This window comes from Spermophilus citellus (genome assembly GCF_964194105.1).
Source record: "Spermophilus citellus genome assembly, chromosome: 6".
NCBI lineage: Eukaryota > Metazoa > Chordata > Mammalia > Rodentia > Sciuridae > Spermophilus > Spermophilus citellus.
In genome coordinates, this window is record NC_138187.1 from 161,081,853 (window position 1) to 161,104,947 (window position 23,095).

The window sequence follows — 23,095 nt, forward strand, 5'->3', positions numbered from 1 at the left end:
TGGTCATGTAGAGAAAAACGTTATAGGAGGCATAATGAATAATATCTTCAATGGCATACATACTCTGAATTTACCTTTAGTGTCAAATATCCATAGGTAGTTTTCTGATGCTTGCATTATAATCATAATATATCTTTTGCAACGTAGGTTGAGAGCTATAGATAAATTATTTCACTTATTTCTTCTAACAATTTTATGAAATATTTATTTCCATTTTGCAAATAGGAAATGGAGACCCCAGAATGGTAAAAATTTTCGCCACTACACAGATGAAAACCAGGGGCACAGACGTGGATGGCTAAGTCTGAGATTCAAATCCAGGTCTATTGGTGAAACCCCAAGCTCTTAAATACTGTGTCCTGATGCAGCTTGAACACAGCACAAAGCCACCGTAGCATCACTGCAAATCACCACTAAAACTGTGCTCAGATGCTATCCCGACCATCACTATGAAGGCAAAAGAAACAATTAACTACATGGAACAATAATGTTTATAATATAGAGTGAAAAGGAAAAGCTGCTAAATTACTCTCTAGGTTTCCTGGCCACTAGCTTGTTGCTAGTAATATTATCCAGGGTCATTAAATGTTATCTGTTGAAAAATTTTCGTGGCAGACAAATTAGACCTACACTTGCTACATGTGACTTGAAATATCAAGAACCTGAAATGTGACTATTCTTCATTGAGATGTGCAAAACATACACTGGATTCCAGACAGCACAAAAAAAAGAAAAAATATATAAAATACTTCAAATTAATTTATTGCATATCAAAATGATAATATCTGAGATATGAGTTAAAGACATTATCCAATATCTTTTTTTACATATCATATTTCATACTATCCAAAATCTTTAAACTTATTTCTTATTTTTCCTATTTATTTAGTTATTTTTGCAGCACTGGGGATGGAACCCAGGGGCACTGTATCACTAAGCTATATCCTCAGCCCTTTTTATTTTTTGAGACAAGGTCTCACAGAAGTTGTCCTTGAATTTGCAATACTCCTGCTTCAGCATCCTGAGTAGCTACTTGTTCGTTCTTACTCTTTTAAATGTGGCTGCTAGAAAATTTTAAATTACATACATGGCTCACATTTGCTTTTTTTTTTTTTTTTTTGGTACTGGGAATTGAACTCAGGGGCTCTCAACCACTGAGCCACATCCCAGCCCTATTTTTTACTTTATTTAGAGACAGGGTCTCACTGAGTTGCTTAGTGCCTTGATTTTGCTGAAGCTGGCTTTGAACTCACGATCCTCCTGCCTCAGCCTCCCGAGCCTCTGGGATTATACCACCACGCCTGGCTTACATTTACATTTTTGCATTGTATTTCTGCTGGACCAGACTGATCTAGAATCTCAGAAGTTCAATGTGTCAAGTCCACCCCTTGCTCCAGGTTGTCTCAGAAGCAATAGAAGCAAATGCCTACTTAGCTTCTGTCCTATAGTGCTCTTGTCTGTTGACTTACAGGTTCTTTGTATGCATGGAGAGATTATATTTTGACATGTGGTGGGCGATAAAGTGAATATCTCATAATCATTTAAGGTCGATGAGAACTATTTATTTACACCAGAAAATACTGCAGTTTATATTATATTATTATATTTATATTTTGGCCTTACTTCTTAAAAAAAAATTCAGGCATTTGCCTTCAGTTTTACTGGTGTGGGTGAGTGGGTAGGGAGAGGAGCAGAAGAATGGGTGACCCACAGAGAGCTGCAGTGAACAGACGCTAGGGCCAGGGTTGCTCAAGCACCACCCTGAGCATCCACAGGAACATAAACGTCTTTCCAAACCCCTCACTAGCCATCAGAACACCACTGAACTATCCAGTCACCTACCATGTTGAAGACCTGAGTTGGCCCCCTGAGGCCTGTTTCTTAAGAAATCAAATGGTGTTGCATTCACCCCCAAACACACACACACACACACACACACACACACACACACACACTCACACCTAGAAACGGCCTGTTGGGTCGCAGAGGAGGCTACAGCTGATTTCCATCTTGGAGGAAGAAACTGTTTCCGTCAGCCTGCCGGCCTGAGACTGCAGCTGAGCCATATTTAGCCTCTAAAGTTAGATGTTTTAGTGCCTGGCTCTTTTTAACTGGCATATGTTAAGAGCTTTGAATTAACAGGTGCATAAAAACTGTCAAAAAACACTTAAATCTCAAGACAGACTGTCAGTTGTATTAAAAAATATGGTGTTACATAACCACGCACTCTCAACACGTCCAGCATGTTACAGCTTGGAAAGTCCTTTCTCCCTTCAAGCAACGCAGCAGTGCTAATCCACACTGTGAAACAAAAGGCCACGTCCTCTCATGATGGAGGGATGGAGAATGGGTCCTGTGCCTAAGGAGGAGGTGGCAGTCACCAGGCAGAATCCTGGAGGGAAGGTTTTCTCTCGGAACCAATTCTTTCTGTTTTGAGATCTCTGCTTATAAACCAAGGGAAAGGAACACGAGGGCCCTGGGAGGCACACTGGACACACTTCCTCTGAGGAGGATAACAAGTAATCGTTGATGTGGTGAAATCTATTAAAATTAGCTCAAGAAATGCGTTACCTAAAGCTGTGTGAAGTAGGGCAGTCTTGAGTGACGTACCAAAGGCTGCTCAGCACAGTGAACAGGGCAGGTCTGCGCCAAGTCCTGGATGGCCGAGTCTACTCCCACACATGGAGGGGGCCATCATCTGTGGTTTTGATAACAGCTCTGTGTTAGTAGCTCTGTAACTGGGATGGGACACCTAGTATTAAAGCCTTTTCAATGAAATTGAGTTAAAATGTTGTATGACCTTGGCTGTTCTGCGGTGAGGTCTCAGACACAGCTCTGGGTCCTAACCTACCAACCTAACCTACCAAGGGCCCTGTGACCATAGCAGGAGCAATGACTTCCCAAGCCTCATTTATTTTTTGAATGATGATGTGGAGGCAGACGAGGGTAGGATAGGAGCAAAGAACCCGATATTCTTCTTTTTTCTAAAAAGCGTAAAACCTATGATTTATGAAATTCTACCTGAAATAGGCGCCATTTCTGGATATTCCTATGTACAGTACTGAAGCACTATACTGACATTATGGAAAAGGTGATTTTTATTTTTCTTGTTTTCATGTCCTGACATTTAGATTTTTATTGTTATCTGGACTTTTTATTTGTTGTTTGTTTTGATGTGTGCTCTGGACCCAGAAGGCTGTGAGAATCAGGGTTTTCAAAGAAACACACTCTGAAATGGAGATGTGTGTCCTGAAGTTTCCTGGGGAGTATGTCTGAGCACAGCTACAGGAGGGCCAAGGAAGCAGCCCTGGGCAGAGTGGCAGATTGAGCGGAAATACCCCAAAGGCCTCAGCAGGTCCGGGGGGGGGGGGGGCCTTCTACCCACACACCCTTTCCTCTCATCAAGGCGAGGGGACTTGTATCCTCACAACCACTGGCCTTTGGTTGCAGGTGCACTCTCTCTTGCTAGGGGAGGGGTGATCAGTCCCGAGGGGGAACTGGGCAGCAGCAGTACCACACCTTCCACCAGGAAGCAAATGTAAGATGGTTCTGAGGTTATTATTGTACCTTCCCTCTTTCCAGATGTATGACCTTGGACAAGATAATTATTGCCCTCTGAACCTATACTTTGCTCATTTCTAATTTAGAACTAAGAGAACCAGGTAAAGTTGTGAAGACTAAAGAAATAAGATTCATAGAACATCTAGCCGTGTCTGATGTATAATGGGCTCTCTTGAAACCTTAGTTCTACCTTCTCTCCTTTCAAATAACCACCCTTCTTTACGTCTAAGGGTGGTTTCAAAAGAAGAAAGAAGATGTAAGGGTATTAGATTGTCCCTGAGGTTGGCCCACAGATGAAATGCTCTCCTGTTGTGAATGTCTGCCCTGAAGGATGTTATCCTTATCTGAAAAGTACACACCAAACAGTGCGATCCCTCTCCACCACAAACCGCCTCAGTGGGTCTCCAACACTGCCCAGCTCTGCCATTACTAAGAATTTAATGTTAGTGTACTGGGGACCAACATCAGAGGTGTTCTCCAAGAGGCCACGTCCGCCTTCTTCATGTGTAAATGTGACAGACTATTATTAAGTATCCTGCCAAATTTCTCTGATCTCGGTTTATTAAAATGAAGAGGACTTGGATGGGATAGAGGGGAGGCAGGCAGAAGCATTTAGTTATTTTTCCAAATCCATTTTTAAATATGAAACCAAGCCCAAAACAGTACGGACAGCACCAGGAAGCTGCAGTCCCCCGGGAGGTGCTGCCATGTGACCAGTCCTATTGCTGTTATATACTACATTTACTGTTTATTATGTCGAACTTATTACCAATTGCTATTCTGTCAGTATCAGGAGGTGTTACAATATTGTTGTTTGTTCTTCATGAATGGCTACAAGCAGTCAGTTTCTATCAAGGGCATTAAAGAGAAAGGGCTTTACCAAAAGGAATGCATTCTAAGGAAGACGAAGGGCAGGGTCTCAATGGAGGGAACTCCTCTCTGTGGGCTGGGCCTGGCAGGCGCAATGAGGTCCCTCTGCACGTCAGATGGCCCAGGCTGCCCCTCCTGGTGCTCTTCTGCCTCTTCCTTTGCCCTAAGAGGTTTTCTTCTGGCACTTTGCCTTCTTAGCGTCAGCCAGTTTGACACAACTGTCACAACAGGCTGAAGAAGGCAAGCAGTGTCAGAAAACAAACCCCTATTGGTAAATATTTTGATTTTTTTAAAAGCTGAAAAACAATCATTATCTCAGAAGCTGAAGGGCCAAGTTCAGGAAGGAAATTCCTGAGAAGGCACCTGGCCCCGGCCCCCACAGTCTTCAGCTGGGAGATATTTTTATCTCTGAATGTGGAATAGGAATATCTTTCTCTCCAAATATTAGAATGAAATCAAATCTTTACCATCTTCTTTAAAGTAGGAAAGGAGAAAATTACTAGAGCTCTAACCTCAGAGAACTTAAAACCATAACAATAAAACAAACTGAAAGACCCAAACAAAAACCACTTTTCATTCCACCGTGTGAGCTAAACCATCTTATCCCTCAGGGTACATTGGTTTTTATTTGAGTTTGTTTACATTTTGGCATCCATTCTGCCTCTCTTTGAAAAAGTCTGAGGCGTTTTAAAGGTGGACATGAATTTTTCTAGGTTATTTATGTTAGAAGCTTTCATGGTTTCATCTTGATTGTTAGGTGAGACATCGGATATTTTCTTCCTTCCTTCCTTCCTTCCTTCCTTCCTTCCTTCCTTCCTTCCTTCCTTCCTTCCTTCCTGGGATTAAGTCCAAGAGAGATTAACCACTGAGGCACATCCTCAGCTTTTATTTTTTGAGATAGGGTCTCACTGGGTTGCTTACGACCTCACTAAGTTGCTGAGGCTGACTTCCAACCTGCAATCCTCCTGCCTTAGCCTCCCTAGCTACTGGGATTACAGGTGTGTGCCACTGTGCCTGGCTAGTTACTTCTGTTTTCATCTTTAAAGTATGTAACAAACCCCTCAAAACATTATTCAATTAAAGCTGTTCATTTCTGTACTTTAGTTAAAAAAAAAAAAAAAAGACATGATCCAGAGCTTTGTAACTGATTCATACCTGAAACTTTCTTAAAAGTTCATGGATTGTATGTATGTAGCACAAATCTCTAGTAAACCAACTCTGCCAAATCATGGAGTTCTTGGTGGATTTCAAATGACCAGAAACTGGGGGAAGAGTGGGTGGAGATGTGAGGGGGCATCCCACTGCCATAAGCACCTCTGGAGAGCACCCTGGGGCCCTCACTCTTTTGCCACAGCCCACCAAGTGGCCTTTGCTGGGTGGGCAGATTCTGCTTTGTGGACACCAAGTCCTCTCCCCCAGCCAACCGGCAGACGCCTGGGTGTCTGTGCCATCCATTACTTACTGACTTGGAGAACATGCACAAGTGTGCAACAGACTCCAGGATCTGACCTCCCTGCAGCCCTCAAGATGACAGGATCTCTCAGCCAGGAGGCAAGCATCCACAGTGGGCAAGGGAAGCAGGTGTGCATGACCCCGGTGGACGTCCTCTTCTTCCTCACCCCTGGGCCACTCTGAGGCTCATGCATGCGCACATGTGTGTGTATGTGTGTTTCTGTGTGTGTGTGTGTGTGTTTGTGTGTGTTTGTGTGTGTATGCATGCACTGCTGGGGATGGAACCCAGGGCCTTGTACAGCCAGGCAAGTGCTCTGCCACGGAGCCATACGCCCAGCCCAAACATCATTTATCTTTTTTCCTTTTTAAATTTATTTTTATTATTTAGAGGATACTTTACTTGTTTCTGTAAATCAAACCCACATCAATAAGGCCTTACATACTTAATACGGCGCGTTAGCCCTGTACAAATGGGAAAAACTCAGTCGAGCGTTTCTAGGCCTGCATGGTGGTTGATTTCGGCACTATGCACTGGGATGATTTTCCAAACCAAGCCTTCTTTACACCAGAGCCTGTCCACAGCTGCTCCTACGGGATGCACCCCTACGCGCCCAGCAAGCACCCTGTGGTCATGCGGAGCAGTAGCCAGTGGGACACTGCTGCCACTCCCGTCACTGCCCCCCACTCCCTTCTTCCTCTCTGAGCTGCCTTCCTGAGGAGCACCAGCAGCTCTTTCCTCAGGACCCATTTTCCTAGACAGCCTGAATCAGACAGAGGGAAGCATGAGTCCTCAGAGAAACTGGCCTTTTTAACCATCTGCATGAAGTAGTTTGAATCTTCAAAAAAAGGACGTGCCAATAAGCACTCCCCTGAGTAACGAGAAATGCAAGAGGCCCCCTTTAAGATGCTGGTCATGGCACAAATATGCACCCTCAGGACAGAAGACCAGAGGTCCCCCTAGTTCCTCAGAGCACTCCTCTGCAGGCCATGGTGGCCTCCAGGGAGCCTGGCGTGGCAACTCCAGCAGCAGGAAGTAACCCGGCCTTGGCGGCTGCAGTGGAGACTCTCCACATCTTCAGAGGAAAACCTCCAAAGAGAGATGTCAGGAGGGGCATGAGGGTGGTGCCGGTGGCAGAGAGAACGTGTTCAGAGGAACCTGAGAGGCAGCTTTTTATGGTTTGGATCTTAAATGTCCCCCAAAGGCCATGTGTGAAGGCTTAGTCACCAGCCATGCACTATTGGGAGGGGGGGGGATATTTGGGGAGTGGGGCCTCCTGTAAGGAAGTTAGGTCACTTGAAGGGCACATTGGGACCCTGGCTCCTCCTCTCCCATTTTCACTTCCCAGTCATCATGAGGTGAACAGGTGTCCTCTGTCATGTAACTCTGCCATGATGTGCTGCAGAGGCCCCAGAACAACAGGACCCAGCAACCATGGATTGAAATCTCTGAATCCATGAGCCAAAATAAGTGTCTCCTCCTTAACTTTATGTTGATTATCTCATGTATTTTGTCATAGCAATGAAAACTGACTAAAATACATCTCTTAAAAGTTCTAAAAACTAGTTAGAAATTTGGAAGAGGAAAGGATTGAGGGGAGGGTTACCAACTCTGAAAAACAAATTGAACCAAAGCCAACTTTTATCACTCAGCTGTTGTTGAGTTAAATGACTGACATTCAGTACATAGTCAGGAAATGAAATCAATACGTCAAAGAGATAGCTGCACTCCTGTCTTCACTACATTAGCCATGATACGGAATTAGCTTAAGTGTCTACCAATCAATTGGTGAAGGACATGTGGCACATATACACAAGGGAAAACTAGTGAGCCTTAGAAAAGAAGGAAATTCTATTATTTGCAATAGGATGAATGAACCTGGGGTCACTATGTCAAGAACAAGCTAGACACAGAAAGACAAATGCCACGTGAGCTAAGTTATGGGCGGAACCTATGAAAAGCTGAACTCATAGAGGCAGAGAGTAGATGGTTCTTACCAGAGGCTGGAATGATGTTAGCCAGTTAGATGGGAGAAATAAGTTAGAAAATTTATTATATAACATGGTGATTACAGCTAACAGCAATGTATTGAATCCTTAAAAATTGATAACAGATTGTCAGTGTTCTTACCACAAAATATGATAAGGATGCACAAATTGCTTAGCTAGATTCAGTCATTCCACGCTGTACACTTAATCAAAACATTATGTTTAACACGATAAAGGTCTACAGTTTTATCAATTAAAAATTAAATAAACAGGCCAGACATGGTAGTGCATACCTGCAATTCCAGCGACTGGGGAGGCTGAGGCAGGAGGGTGCAAGTTTAAGTTCCACTTCAGCTACAGAGCAAGACCCTGTCTTAAAGCAAAACCAAAAAGGGCTGGGGATGTAACTCAGTGGTGTAACTTGTGTTTAGCACATGCAAGGCCCTGGGTTCAATGCCCAGCACCAAAATAACAACAACAACAATAATAAAAGTTAGTTTCAATAAAAATTATGCATAGCTTTGCTGTATCACAGGGCTTTCCTTCCTCCTCCCTGATATGATTATCCCATCTTTATCACTACACAATCATGAAGAAGAACAATAAGATCAAAATTCAAGGCTTAATAGCAAACAACTGAAGATCTACCACAGACTGGTAGGAGCCCCTGAAAAGATGAAACTAGAATCTGTTGAACCAAGAAGATTGGCAGAGTTTAAAGAGTAAGAGGAGGAGGAAGATGAGCCATGCCCCTGTGGGACAGAAAAGTGGACAGGCAGGGGCCAGGTGACAGCTTATGGGAACTTCTGGACATCAAATGAAACCTGGGACTTCCTTTCCTTCTCCAAGAAAGGCTTGTCCAGGGCCACCACCACCCTTGCCTTCTTGCTAACCCCTGCAATGTCCTGTCCCCTACGTCCCTCTAGATCCCTTCATTCTCTTTTAGGCTGAGAACAAGTGTGTGTGCATTTTAAAAATTATTTATATTTTAAAAAATCTTCATTGCTTTCTGCTTTTCTGGTTGGAAAAAAAATGCAAATAGGGAAAAAAAATGAGAATGAGGAATAGAGAGGCCATTAGACCTGCCCGTAATCACAGGGGCCTCGTTAGAATTGATTTATGTTTGGCCAATTTAGAAATGTTTTTACTAAAACAATCCAGTCCTAATTCTAAGAGCTGTGTAATCTTTCACCCTCAATCTGACTGAAATTACTAACGTGATTTAAACTCTGTAAGGCACACATTGCCCAAGGCCAGGATTTAGAGGGAGAGTCAAGTTTGCAGTCTTTTACAAAATAGACTTTCGCACCCCTGTTCTCCAGTTACCAAACCTTTTCCAACTTGTCTGGACCTTCCGGGGCTGGTGCATAAATCAGGAGAAATGTGGGTGGAAATAGCTTCCTTCTCTTCAAAGTCACATGTACCCACCTCCCTGGAGCCCTGGAAATCCATAATGGTGCATGTGGTCTCCATTAGGCCAAGGGAGACTGTGCCCGGCTGCCGGGCTGCTGTGTGACGTCACAGCCTCTCCTATATGCTGGAGAAGCCCCTGGGTCCAAATCAAGGGGGGGGGTCATCCAGGCAGATCCCTTTTCCATTCCAAGAGACAGCAGGAAGACACTGCTCATTTGGCAGCCTGGCCTGGTCTCTGAAGGACAGAGTCTTAGACTTCTGACTTTAAATACCACTATCCTTCAGGGATTTCACTGCAGCCCGAGCCAGAGAGGCCTGGGAACAGGACACGCAGCCTTGAGGCCACAGCTCTGTCTTGTCTTTGGAGTTCTATGATGCTCAGCATGCTGGCGTGGGTGGACAAGGTTTGCGGTGTTCCAGCTCCTTGTTTTTCCTGAAATTATTCTTATTTTTCCTCTAATGCTGCTTTCATCAGTGTGAGTAGCACTGAGTTTCACAGGCAAATGGATTAACGGCCAAGATAAGTGGACTTTTATATGCCACAGGGTGTTTTCTAATAAATAGGAAGATCATCACAACTACTCACAGTGAATGTACCAAGAGATGTCTGCATAAGCCCTGTCCTCCAAAGAATTACAGGCTATTGGAATAAAAGTAATTAATGATAATAATAAGATAAAAGAGAGCCAATATTTACTGAGCATTAATTATTCATTAATTCAGCCAATAAGTGTTCAGTGAACAGCTACTCTGTACTAGGCAGTTCTCTACGCGCCAAAGACAAAGCAGCAAACATAAAGCTGAGGCTGGTGTACTTTGCAGTGTAAAGGACTAGGCATCTTGTGTATATATCCTTATTTGATGCTCCCAAGAACTCTCCAAACTGGATAACATTATTCCCAGTTTACACCTGAGAAAACAAAACCCCGGAGAGGTTAAGTCACCTTAGTTTATTAGAGAAAGAGCCTGGATTACAAACAGTAAGTCTGTTTGACTTCAATGCCTATATTTTCCACCACATGGCAAGGCCTTTAAAGACTAAGGGACACACCACAGGGAAGGCCTGGAACAAACGCCTGTGAGAAGACTGCGGAGGGGGAAGGATGGCAAAAGGCAGGGAGGTGGGGGGGCGGGGAGGCTGCAGGTGGAGGCTCAGATCAGAGTCGGAAGGTTAGAGTTGGGATGATATGGGAGGGAATCAGCACAGGAGGTGTGGAGACAGATGTGCGTGTGGCCCGTCCAGGGACCTTGAGCAGAAGTGGCTTAAAAAGAATAATTCTCACAGGAAGACAGAGCCAAAGAGGAAGGTCTGGACAAAGTTCAGTGCCTTGAACTTATAAATACAGTGTCTGTACTTTTCTGGGGGCAGTGGAGGGTGCAAAGGGACTGAGACATGACAGCAGGTGCTCCTGCTGGGACTGCCCTTTGAGGTCTACCTTCCAACACTGTCCTGTCCTTACCTGTGAAACACAGGAGAATCACAGAGAGTGTTTAGATGACTTCAGGACTCACCAACTCATAAAAACCTCTGTTAACTACTGGAAAAAGATCAGCATATGTTAAGTTTTACCCCCAGATATATATATTTTTAATAGCCACGCAGATTCTTCTTTGAGTAATGTTGGTATTCATATAACTGGATACATGAATATTAAGCTAATAAAACTGGTCAAAGAATGTGAGAAATTTATCTACTGCATGAAGTCATTGTTTCGTGTTTGTCTGAAGCTCCCAGTGGACTCTGAATACCAGATTTTTGTTCCTTTCTGCTTTCCACATTGCTCTTTCCCATGAGGAGATTCTTTTGATATCAGCATGGGGTGTATGGAATTCTTTGGGGGTGAAAGGTGTACTTTCTATTATAGTAACTTTTTATTTAACCCGTTCCCTTCCATACAAAAGCTGCAATTGATGTAATAAAATTCGAAGAGGCACACCAGGTCTGTGTTTCAATTTTCCTCTGGTGGGATAAAGTTGCCGAGCAAATTTGTTGAGCAGCTGGAATTGTTAAGGTCACACTAACGTTGAAAAACCAAGGTCCTGACATCAACATACCCAAAGACCTAGATAATTTGGGGCTGCCTTCAATTTGGAAATCCATTTCTCTGGGATTTTGTATCTCCTTCCCCTTTTCCCACAGTGCTTTTGGCTTTCCTCTTCATATAATGAATCCAATTCCATGTGGATTTAAAATTTTTGCCTGCTAAATGCAAACAGTTCCAATGGTCTAAACTTAATGTCAATTCCACCAAGTATTATTTGCTCAGTCTGTTCATGGGGGGAAAAAACCCTTTTTTCTGCCCAGATCTTGTGTAATGGCATGAATTCTCCTAGTTATTTGGCTAGGAAAATCTATCCCAAGCTACACTGACTCTAAGATGGAGGAGAATTCATTATACATTCCCTGCTGAAATAGTGACCTGCAAATAATGATGGGGAAATCAACCTTGATCGCTGTTGCTTTCCCTTTAGTCTAATTTTCTTCTGAACTTTAGACTGTAACTTGTTTTTTGGCTAGATAGCCCCAGGACATGCTGGAGTCTGACAGGGAGTGCTGAGACCTGGATTTTCACACCATGAAGCTGGTAACAGTTTTGACTTCAATGCCTTGAAAAGTAGGTGATTTCAATTGCCCTGTTTCCTTTCAGGGGAAAATGCTTTCTTTGCACCTAAACAATCTTCCGGTGCTTTTGACTGACAAGCATATTGTTATGATTATGACTGGACTTCTTGACTCCTACAGGGATAGCATTTAAAACAGCCTGAGACTGGCACAAATCAAAATATTCATCAACTTAAACTATGTCAGCTAAACTGGAAAAGCCAAAATTGTAGTGTTTTATATCATGTCAGGAGTCCAGGAACACTGCAAAATGCTTAACTCTTTCCCTCCCTGGAGAAAATGGAGCACTGCTTATTTGGATATTTTTTCAAAATTAGACCTATCATATAAATGCCTTTTCTTTCTCTTTGTATAATAACCATTGCTTGGATTTATAGGTTCAATTACCTTTTTCTTCTTTTCTGTTCATCGATTCATTGATTATTCGACGTACACTTTTGGATGCCAAGTGTGTGCAGGGCATTGTGTGTGCCTTGTGGGAAGAGGAGAGGACTTCTTGGACACAATTTGCTGGTGGTCTGTAAGGAGGAGACATATGCACACATTTCTATAAATGGCAGTACAGGTACTGGGTGGTAGGAATACAAGATGCCAGGATGGCTCAATGCAGGGAAGTCACCTCCCCCTCTGGAGAGGGCGATTGTGCACCTAAGAGGTTGTCCCCAGCCTCTTCTTTTTCAAGACTTTTCCTTCCTGCATTCATGGTGTGTGCGCCACAGACAGTGTCAGAGGGGTCCTGTCCTTCCCTGCAGGCTCTCCTTCAGCTCCTGTTGAGTGACCATTGACCACACTGACCTTTCAGAAGGCCTTCCACTAGAGTTCTGCTACCAGGCAAGAGATTTCAGTCTCAGTGTGGTCAAAAGGGAAGTGAAATCCACAGAGAGGGTGAGCCAAGTCAATGGAGGTGAAGAGCAGGCGGGTTCTGAGGGCAGTTCAGGTCTTCAGTGCATCCTCTGACACTGGCCACCCAGCTTTCTCGGAGCACCTGCGTTTCATTTTCTCTGGAGGAAAGGATAGCAGAAATGAGTCCATTTCTGTGACTTGCATCCCAAAGAAACCTTCAAATGCAGGAGGCTATGGAGGAAGGAGAGGATCATCTCCATTCAAAAGAGAATGGGAAGGAGAAGAGAGGCCTTAAGAAGTAGGCAAACATTTTGATGATTAACCAGTGTGTTTTCCCCATGATTTCCTGTTACCCTTGACCCTCCCCCACTGGGCAGCTAGACCATGAGTCACTCCTTGCCTCAAGGGAGGGTTGTCACAGCAGAACCAGAGAACAAAAGAGACAAATTCTTGGCTTTGGAGTTTAAAAAGCTGAGCTTCAGGCTTCAGACAAAAAAGATTTGGAAGAATATCTGATCCATTTGAGCCAATTTTTTTCCTGCCCACGTATATAAAAATTCCCCTGGCTGGGATACAAGAGACAATTCCAAAGCAAAGCCAAAGGGTTAGATGCTGCTGAGTCCGAGAAGGGGCTCCTGCACTCTTCTGCCCCCCACCACTGATCCCTGGGGAGAGTGTGGGCTTTCAGAGTCTGAGAACCAGGAGGCTTGCACCTCATTTCCTAGTTAGAATCCAAAATATGGCAAACCTCAGTGAGATCTCTTAGACTTTACATTGCACCAGAGCAGAAGAGCCTGGAGTTGCCTCAGAGAAATTTCCATGGTCCTAGAGAGGTCAGGGAGGGGAGCCTAATATTCTCTGTAACCCTCACAGAGATACAGCTTTAGGGATCTGGACTGATTTGAAAAACTTGAAGCAAACATGTGTGCGCGCGCGCGCGCACACACACACACACACACACACACACACACACACTCATACACACACACCCCACAGACACATACTCACTGCCCCAGCAGGCCTCAAACTTTCAGTCCTCCTCCCTCAGCCATTAGCTGCTATAACAGATGTACACCACACTTATATCTCTGAAAGATGTGCAGATATGGTCAGGAGGGAGCCAGATTCGGTCCAGTCTACAAGAGGGCAATGAAGACACAGTACCCTTGGATTGAGGACCATCAGCAGGGGTATGTAGTAGCTCATGACAGGCCAGCCTGGACCAAAAACCAGACCCTGTGGCACGGGGAGGACTCTGCTATTCTATAAAAGCAGCTCTGCTCCCCTTGCTGAGCTCGCTGGACTTACAACTCTCCCATTTGCACAAAATGTTTCTCTGAATAGTTCTGTTCTCTAGGGAGAAGTTATCTACCAACTTCAGAGTTTCTCCAAGAATGGAGTAACGATTGTTGGGGCTCAGAAAATGACACCTCAAAAGACTGGTGCTTCCACATGCTGAGACCCAGAAGCTGCCTCTTCCCCTGAGCTTTCCGTGTCCCACCCCACCTCCCAGCACAGGGAGAGGCTTTCCGTAGAGTTTCCTTATCTACTTGACCAGATCTACCCAAAGAGGAACAGGGTCACCTTTAGTCTTTTTCTGAAATTTCACAGACTAGAGAAGTCGGCTCATTGCACGGAGGAAAACTGAAATGTTGTACACCACACCTAGAGCCCACAAAGAACCTTGTTCCAGCTATTGCTTGTTCTTCTGGGTCCATTTGTCTCCCCTAAACAGAATTTACTACACCTCTAAAACTTCCCCACCCTCTCTGCCCTAGGAAGAGTACCTAAGCTTCAATTATCTGACCTCCTCTGAATCATACAGTATCTTCCGTGTTTGACATGTTAATATAATTTTTGCTTTTTCCTGTTACTCTGCCTACTGCAGTTTATTTCATGCACTATAATGTTCAAAGCTGAACTTTCCTACATTCTTCTTTAGATCTTTTCATAAGAGGGGCTAGGTTCTGTAGAAGTCACTGTTTGCCCAGATTTCTGTTCAGGACGAAGACTTCCCTGTTCCATGGGAAAGATTAAGGACCATGAAAAACCTTGCCCTCAGTTCTATCCAGATTTTTTAACTAATTTCTGAAGTGATCAGACTCAGAGGAATCCAGCAATAAGACACTTGCTTCTATCTGCAGGGCTTTTCAGCGCCTCCTTCAGAGTTTGGATATTTCTCACTCCACCCTGTGGCCACTGGGAATCTCAGCTCTGGTCTTGGTTAAAGACTGCCACGATAGCATGGGGTTCAGCTGTCACTAGCTTGAGGAGCCCCACTGTCTTCTGCCAGCAGCCTAGGGTAGGGAAGGGATAGGTCAGACAGAAAGACTCAAGATGTTTCTGAATCTATGCGACACTGAGGCCATGTCTTATAATAACTTCTAAGGGGAACATGGGAAGTAAATCAGCCAACATATGGAAAATGTGATTGCTTCAGCTAGTTTTCAATTATAAAATCCAAGTCTAAGCAACTAACCAAAATTCTACCAAACTGTAGTTCCCCAGTTTTGCTTAGCTGAGTAAATGAGATGGCCAATTCTGTGGAGTTTTTAATTAAGCAAAAGCTCTGGTATGAATATACAGCTTCAAAATGCTGTATAGACAGCACTACTGGCCACTGTGCTTGCACACAGCAGCACTGTCCAGCAATGGAACACACCCATGAAATGATTCTCCTAACTATTCATCTCCTCTTCCCTGAAACAGCAGTGACACTACACCTTACAAGGTCATTATTTCACTCCTCATACAAATCTTTGGCCTAGTGATTTATCCGAGGCATGCTAGAACCACTCAGAAACATTATCCCTGTCACATCTCACTGCTTAATTATATCTCTATTTTAGGCTTCTAGAGTCATTGGACTTGGAAAGCCCTCTCTCATGTGTGATCTTTGAACAAGACTCCATGATGAGTTATCCTTGAACTTAAATGGTTCCATTTCTAACCTGTTCTGACTTAGACAGCAGTTATGGTTTCTTGGTTCAACAACACATGGAATAATCATGAGTTCTGAGCTTTATGCTCATCTCCATATAAGGTACTATCAATTCTTTGCAGGAGGGTCTACTTTTTCCCCAACACTTGATAGGGTTTGCATTGGTGAATCCCAGTGAGTCCTCTATTTTAAATTGATAACATGCACATAACTTTGTTTTTCTAATTCACTCTTGCTCTGGTAACTATACTTTTAACTCTGTACATGTTGTCCATCATGAATTTTTGGTTTTATTTTGGTTATACTTATATTGTTCCCCAGTGCTAAAAGTTAACTTAAAAAATATGGCTGTCATAGACACCTCCATATATTGCCAAACAACTAGACAGAATATTTAAAATTAGGAGTGTTGGAAAAATTGGGGAGTCCTGGAGGGATATTCACATTTAGCTTTCCAAACACTTATTTCGCTTACCATTATTAAAGCATTTCCTCCATTGGCCTTTTGTGAGTCTAAATCTTATTCCCTCAATTAGACAATAAGCTGCTTAAGGACAAAGGCCCAGATCACATACCTCTTAAACATCACCACCATGTAAGTAGCTACACGAAGTTGTCTGATCAACTGTATAAAGAGATGACATTGCATTTTTAAGACAGCTATTTGATATTAGAAGCTTGCGAAAGTAGCCTAACACTGAAGGCAGACTGGAGAATAGTGTTCTGCTTCATCCCTCCAGAGAGCAGTTCAAGTCAGGTCCCGGGTAGATCTATGTTGAGAAGAGATATAATTACCCGGATCCAGAGTGGCCTCAGGTCTTGTCTGGCAGACTGAGTTATATCTATCAGAGCCTTTTAAAATGCTTACTTGGCTCCTTATAAAAACAAACCCCAAAACATCATTTATAAAGGTCATGGGAATGGCCTGGGCCAGAATAACTAGAATCCGTTTTGTGCCAACACCACAGAAGAGGTTGTGGCTGAATTCTTAGGTAAGCTCCTCAAGCCTATATTGCTAATTCCAAAGAATGAGACATTTATAGCTGAGCTGTACTCTGTAATTCAAATGCCAATCCAGCAATAAAATAAGATCATGGAATTCCAATCAGAGATTTTTATCATCTGACATGGAAACCACTACACCCTCAGTGATACAAAGATTGACCACCACCTGCAAGTGCTGGAATGCAGCATAATTATATAGAGGTGAAAATTTTGAGGAAAAAAATAAAAACTATTTCATTGCAATGAGAACCACGTTTTCAAACATTTGCCTTCTCTGAAATGACTAATTTTAATAAGTAGTGAATCAAGGTTTAAGAGCCCTATATCCAGAAAGTCAAGTTGAACCAAATAAAATTTGCTTCAAGTTAATAAGTGAAAACTACTACAATTTGGAAAAGACTTTTAAAGAGCACAAGTGAGATCCCCAAAGTAGTTTGCTCCTCAATTACTCATCACAAAGCTCAGAACTCTAACAGTCTTCTACTTCAGCTAATTGAGAAGTTTTAACATAAGGACAGCTCTACAAAGTGTCCCAATAAACACACAGCATTAATTCTGGACCAATAATTTCCTTTACAGAAATTACCAGTTATTGTGTACTTGTGAATCTATATAGCAAAGTTTTCCTATGTATTTTAAAAGATGTACATATCAGGATTATCCTGAGAAAGCCAGTGCATATGGTCCTCTTATCAAGGAGCCCCCAGCTCTCATTCATTTGCTCTGTTCCTTCCACACATGGGATACAGCTGCCTTTGTATAAAACTGATGCAATATAGTTTTGTCACTTATATTATCACCTGAGCACTCAGATACCACCCCAGGAAAGCCAAGCAAGATAACGTTTTTAATTTTTTTGTATAGTCATATTTGAAAAGCATTACACACACACACATACACACACACACCCTGAATGGATTATAAAGCAAGACTGTCAAGCAGAAGGATGTGCTGCACATCACCAGGTGATGTATGTAATAAATACATGAGGAGTACAGAACTTTACTGGCACTTTAAAATGAGCCAGTTGGCCAATCAGCCACTGTCAAACTTCTGGCCCTTAAATTCCTCATCGTAAAATAAGATGATCAGAAGATCAGATTCATTTCTTTCATGATTCTCGCTTCTCCATTCAGCTTATAAGTAGTCAGCCTGAAAATTAACAGTGCACATAGCCATATTTAAACAATATTATAGAACTTTATTTGTTAATAAATTTTCTCATACAAAATTGAATGACTATATCTACCTCAAGGAAATCCAAAATGCATAACTGACACACACTTCCCCAAACAGTTATCTCTTTGAAACTTGTGTTTTTAGGTAAATAAAAAGCCACATTATAAATATATCAGACTGCTTTATTCCTTAGAAAAATAAAAGTGTCTTGGGCAATGAAGTTTCGATTTTTGTGTATGTTATCCATAAATAAAACACAACTCCTATATAAATGCATCTATTGAGAGAGGTCAGTAATGAAAATTATACTATTAACTAAATTATATGCAAGTACAAAGATCATCCATACTACCAAAAGATTGTATCCTCAATCAAACCCACTTAAAAATGACACTATATTCTTTCTTATCTTTTTATAATAGTTCCTTTAAGACTTAAGATGCAATTATTTTTATTTTCTGGAATTTCTGATAAATAGATCATCATTTAATGTAATAGTCACAGATTTCAGGACGAAACTACAATATGTTTATATACCCCCTTCACATATAGCACAATGAATGTAGTGGTCAAGTATTAATTAACTAACTATATTAAAATAATAAAATGATTTATGCCAGGATAATTTATGTCCAACATACAAAACACACATTTACAAGAAACTTTAGAAAGAAAATACATCAATTTTTTTTTTAAAATCAGGAGTAGCAATAAGATTTTCTGTATTATTTTCAGCCCTATGTTAGAAATGTTTTTCTAAATTAAACTGATCAATGTGTCATTTTAAAAAAGCATACATTAAAAATAAAGTTACACATACAAAGAATTTTTATATACACACACGTATATAAAACAACCAACAAAACCAACAAACAAATATTAAAATGGTAAACTAAAACCATTTAAAGGCAAATTAAAAGTAAAAGTAATGTTGCCTGAAGCTGTTTGGTTCTTTATATAAAACTACTACATTATAGCATAAACTATACTATACTATACCATATGTAGTTTGGTGTATGAACTACTATTTCCAAGTTGTATTTTGCAACTCTAGTAAGATCCATATACATAATTCGACCTGCTCTTCCTCTATTGACACATTAATTTTTGTGTCTTTTAATTGATTACATAAAACAAGACTTCCATTTTCAACACTTCTCCCAGGAGAAGTTAAACAAGTGGGATTGGGTAGTGAGTGTCATTTTTATTTTACTTTCTGTATTTGCTTGGTCTAAAATTACTCTAACCATGTATTTTTTCTTCTACCCTTTTCTTCTGTATGTGGTGCTGGAACTTGAGCCAAGGGTCTCATATTCTTCATCCTTTAAGTCACTTATTTTAACCCAGTAATAATGGTTAAAAGAATAGTGGACTCAAACAGGGTGAAATATGTCCCTTGAGGAGCTGGCCTTGTGGCTCAGTGGTAGTGTGTTTGCCTACATGTGTGAGGCACTGAGTTAAATTCTCAGCACCACTTATAAATAAATAAAAGAAAGGTTCATTGACAAGTGAAAAATATTTTTTAAAAAATGCCCCCTGATATAAAAGTATTATCATTTGGGACTCTGGAATGGCCAAACATGTTAATCTACTTAAAACTAATCACATATTCAAAAACTAAGTTTTAAAGAGGCTCTTTCTAGAGACAGGGTGTAATCTACAACAGAGAGTACACTTCACTGAACATGATATTAGCTGAAAAGAACACTGGCACTTCAGGTGGCCATAGCAGCTGACATGTCATTAACTCCTTGGTTGGGGCAGTCTGGACTCACACAGGGGATCCTGCTGGAACTTCCACACTGTTCGCCTACCTCTAGGGAAGCAGACTGTTCTTGTGGTTTTCTGTCCTCCTTTACAAATTGTAATGTCGCACTCTCCTCAGCAGACTGACATGGTCTTTCTCCAAAAGCCACTCGTTTCCCTGCTTCTGCTTCCTGTTCCCAGAGCAGTCTTTCCACCTCCACCTCAAGTTCCAAGGTTTCCTCATCAGCTTGCACATCCAGCTGCTGCATTAGCTCCTCCAACTTTTTGGCCTTCCGGAGCTCATTTTGCTGTATGATTGTACAAAGGTGCTCAGTGAGTTGCTCTTTTATCTCAGTCTTTCGCTGCAGATCTAGCTTTGCTGTAATATACTCAGCTTCAGCCCTGTCAAATCGTTTCCTGTCAGGACAGGGACAAAGATTGAGCCATTAGTTTTCCATTGAAGAAGATATTTTTAAAAAGGCCAGAAACAATAAACTCCAAAATTGGGCAAGGCATGTATGATGAAGATGGATATTAACACTTCACAGATACCTGTCTACATGTTAGATGAACTGAGAAATGGATGCAGAAACTTTCACGACATTCTTTAACAACACCCTTCTGTGCTCTCTTCTTCTTTCCGAAGCTGTGCTTGAGTGAGGGCAGGCTTAGACTGTTAATTCAATGGTGTGCAAGCTCTGAAATGTGTGTCTGTGGGGGCGGGGGAGGTGGAGAGCTCTGACTTGTAGCTTTGCCAGTATGTATCTACTACTGCCGCCAATTTTAAGCTACCAATGTGATATCACTAAATATGGATTTGGGAAGAGATGAACAAAATCTGCTCTTATGAACTAGCACAAGCTAGCTCCAGCACAGAACTGGTTATAATTTATAAGAAATAAAACAAGAGTTGGATAAAGCAGAAAATCTGTATCTCTTAATTAATGAATTATAAAAAGTAGAAAACAATTTGATGGAGGATATGGATGGTGGTTGGGAGGTAAACATATGTAACACAGAGTGCACCCAACAAAATACTAGGTGAGGGCAAGAAGAAAAAAACAGTAGAAAAGAAAACAAGGCAGATTTAAGCAGGATCTCTCACACTTGGCACTATTGGCCATTTTTAAGTCTTCATTGTGAAAAGCCACCCTGTATACTGTGGGATGCTCCACTCACTAGCTGCCAGTACCACTCACTGCTTAGGACAACCAGGACTGTCTCCAAACACTGCTGAGCATCTTGTAAAGGGCAAGACTGTCCCCAGGGAAGAATCCCTGGTTTAAGCTGTTCTCTCTCGTCACTCAGCAGCAAGACTACTATCACACTCTTTGGCATTCACACTTATGTACACCCTACAGATGGGCAGTGCCAGTCTTACACGAGGTAGGGTAGTTCAAGCAGGGAAGCCAGTCACCCTGAAATATTCTTTTATTTTTTTTTGCAACACAACGGTAAAAAAGAAAAGTCATATCTTTGTTCACTGTCTTTTGCTTTTTCTACATAATGTATAAAATGTATTACTCTTCTTTTTACAATAAGGAAAGAGGTTTCCTCCTGTCTTCGAAAAAAAGAGATTGATTCCCAACTAGTTCTTCAAATAATTGCCACTAGCACTAGTGCAGACCATTTTGGCTTTCCAGTCATGACTAACTCAATGTAAGGAGTACTTTTTAGTGAAAGAGTCATAGCAAAAACCAGTTATGTCTCCTAGTGTACGATTCTCTGTCTTGGAAGGGCATATAGTGAGAATCATAAAGGCTTTGATTTTAGAAATCCAGGGTTTGAAACTTTCTTCTGCCATTGACTGTGTGTCACTTGCTTTGGTCTTTGGATACAAAGAATAGTTATCCAAACTAATATGAGGGGGAAATGAATTTTATTGTAGAATACAAGAGGCAATTTCACAGGCAAATCCTAAGAATCAAAGGCTTCTTACTCTCAGAGCTTAGAAGCCACACCATTTCTCTCCCTAGAGCTTTCCTATCACACTCCACTCAATCTGTCAGTGATCCTGTTCTGTAAATGCCAGGAGAACCTGGGTTGGCCTCATTCATCTCAGTTTAGAGTTCTTAATGTTCGTGGCCACGAGCCACTGTCTGGCCTATGGATTAACATGTTGGAGCCAGCAGCCCATCTTTGTTCTAATCAGAGGAGCTCCAAGCTCAGCATCTGCAGTGAAAAGCAGTCAGATTCCTGTGGAAGGGGCTGGGCAGGAGTGACAGGACTGACAGCTCCAGCACAGCGACTCTGGGTAGTTCCCTGGTGAATCCTGGTCTATCTGCAGAGCAGTGATGGAATGAAGTATCTCACAGGAATGATTGAAAATTCAATAGCACAAATAGGCCAAGCATCTAGCCCAGTGCCCAAGAAACAGAGCTTCCTTCACAGCACCAGAATTGAAAAGCATCATTATTGTACTAGTAAACATGTATCTAAAATTAAGATTGTGGAAAATTTAGGAACCCAGTATTTACACTTTATATTCTTATTTATATAATGTTCACTTATCATATTTCTTTTTTTTTTTTTTTTTTTTACTATTAACTAGTTAACATGAGAGAATCATTTGTGTTTCAGTACCCCCTGAGTTAAAAGAATTATTCTAAAGGAGCTCTGTTGAACACCTGGGTCCCTTATTTCCATATTTTATAACATATCCTGTTTATAAATGTCATCAAGGCAAGAGCCAGCCCTGACAACATTCTCCATAGAGAACTGCCCTTTCCCCCACTCAAACTTCCCTTGTCTGAGTCTCTGGTCTCCCTCAGCCTAAGTCAGTTAGCAGAGATTTACAGACTGGGTTCATGAATACTGAATTGAAATTAACATTTGCAAATAGGTCCCTAGGCTTCCAGTGATCTTTCACTGGAAGATAAATCACTAAATATTTTGTATTTTTTTATATATATTTGAAGTCCTCCTACTCAGAGACATGCATATATATTCTTGTACAGAATGATTTATATTCAGAATATTGAATAGTTTCACAAACTACACTACCAGCCTGAGGGTCAGGTGAATAAGATCAAATCAGAGTATGATGCCATACTTTGGAATAAAATAATAAGAGCATTATATACAATACAGTAAGACATACTGCACTGGAAATGTAATTATAGAATTGCTTTGTTATTTTAAAGGGATATTGAGAGATTTATTAAATGTTATTTAAAGGATTCTAGAAACTGTCCTTCGGTTTTGGTTTCTCTGAAATTTTTAAAGAAATTATTAACCCTTGGTATATCATTAGGTTTCACTATGCACTTTTATTTTCTCAGTTTCTGTTTTGAGAAGTTTTAACTCTTTGTATGCATTAACCCAGGACTTTTAGAAAGTATTTAAAAACAACAAAGAAAATTCACTTAAAAAAATAGATTAAAATGAATTGTAATTTGATAGAGCTTTCCTATCACACTCCACTCACTTAAGGTGCATCATGAAATTAAAGATACATTTTTCCTATATCTTGATAC

The 23,095-nt window shown here is 41.5% G+C and overlaps 1 protein-coding gene across 5 annotated transcripts in view; it reads right to left on the bottom strand.

Annotated features, from left to right (window-relative positions):
• Window positions 1-23,095, bottom strand: part of GORAB (golgin, RAB6 interacting) — a 50,275-nt gene that overhangs the window by 13,658 nt on the left and 13,522 nt on the right. For 2 of the 5 annotated variants that reach the window (XM_081298667.1, XM_081298671.1), the window contains one exon: window positions 17,871-20,036. The exons of 2 other annotated variants lie outside the window; for them this stretch is intronic. In XM_081298667.1, the coding sequence (XP_081154793.1) occupies window positions 19,589-20,036 (448 nt within the window). In that variant the 3' untranslated portion in view covers window positions 17,871-19,588. Of the gene's footprint in view, window positions 1-10,294; window positions 12,980-17,870; window positions 20,037-23,095 lie in introns of those variants that run through there. One more of the 5 variants, XM_081298669.1, reaches the window with a different exon arrangement.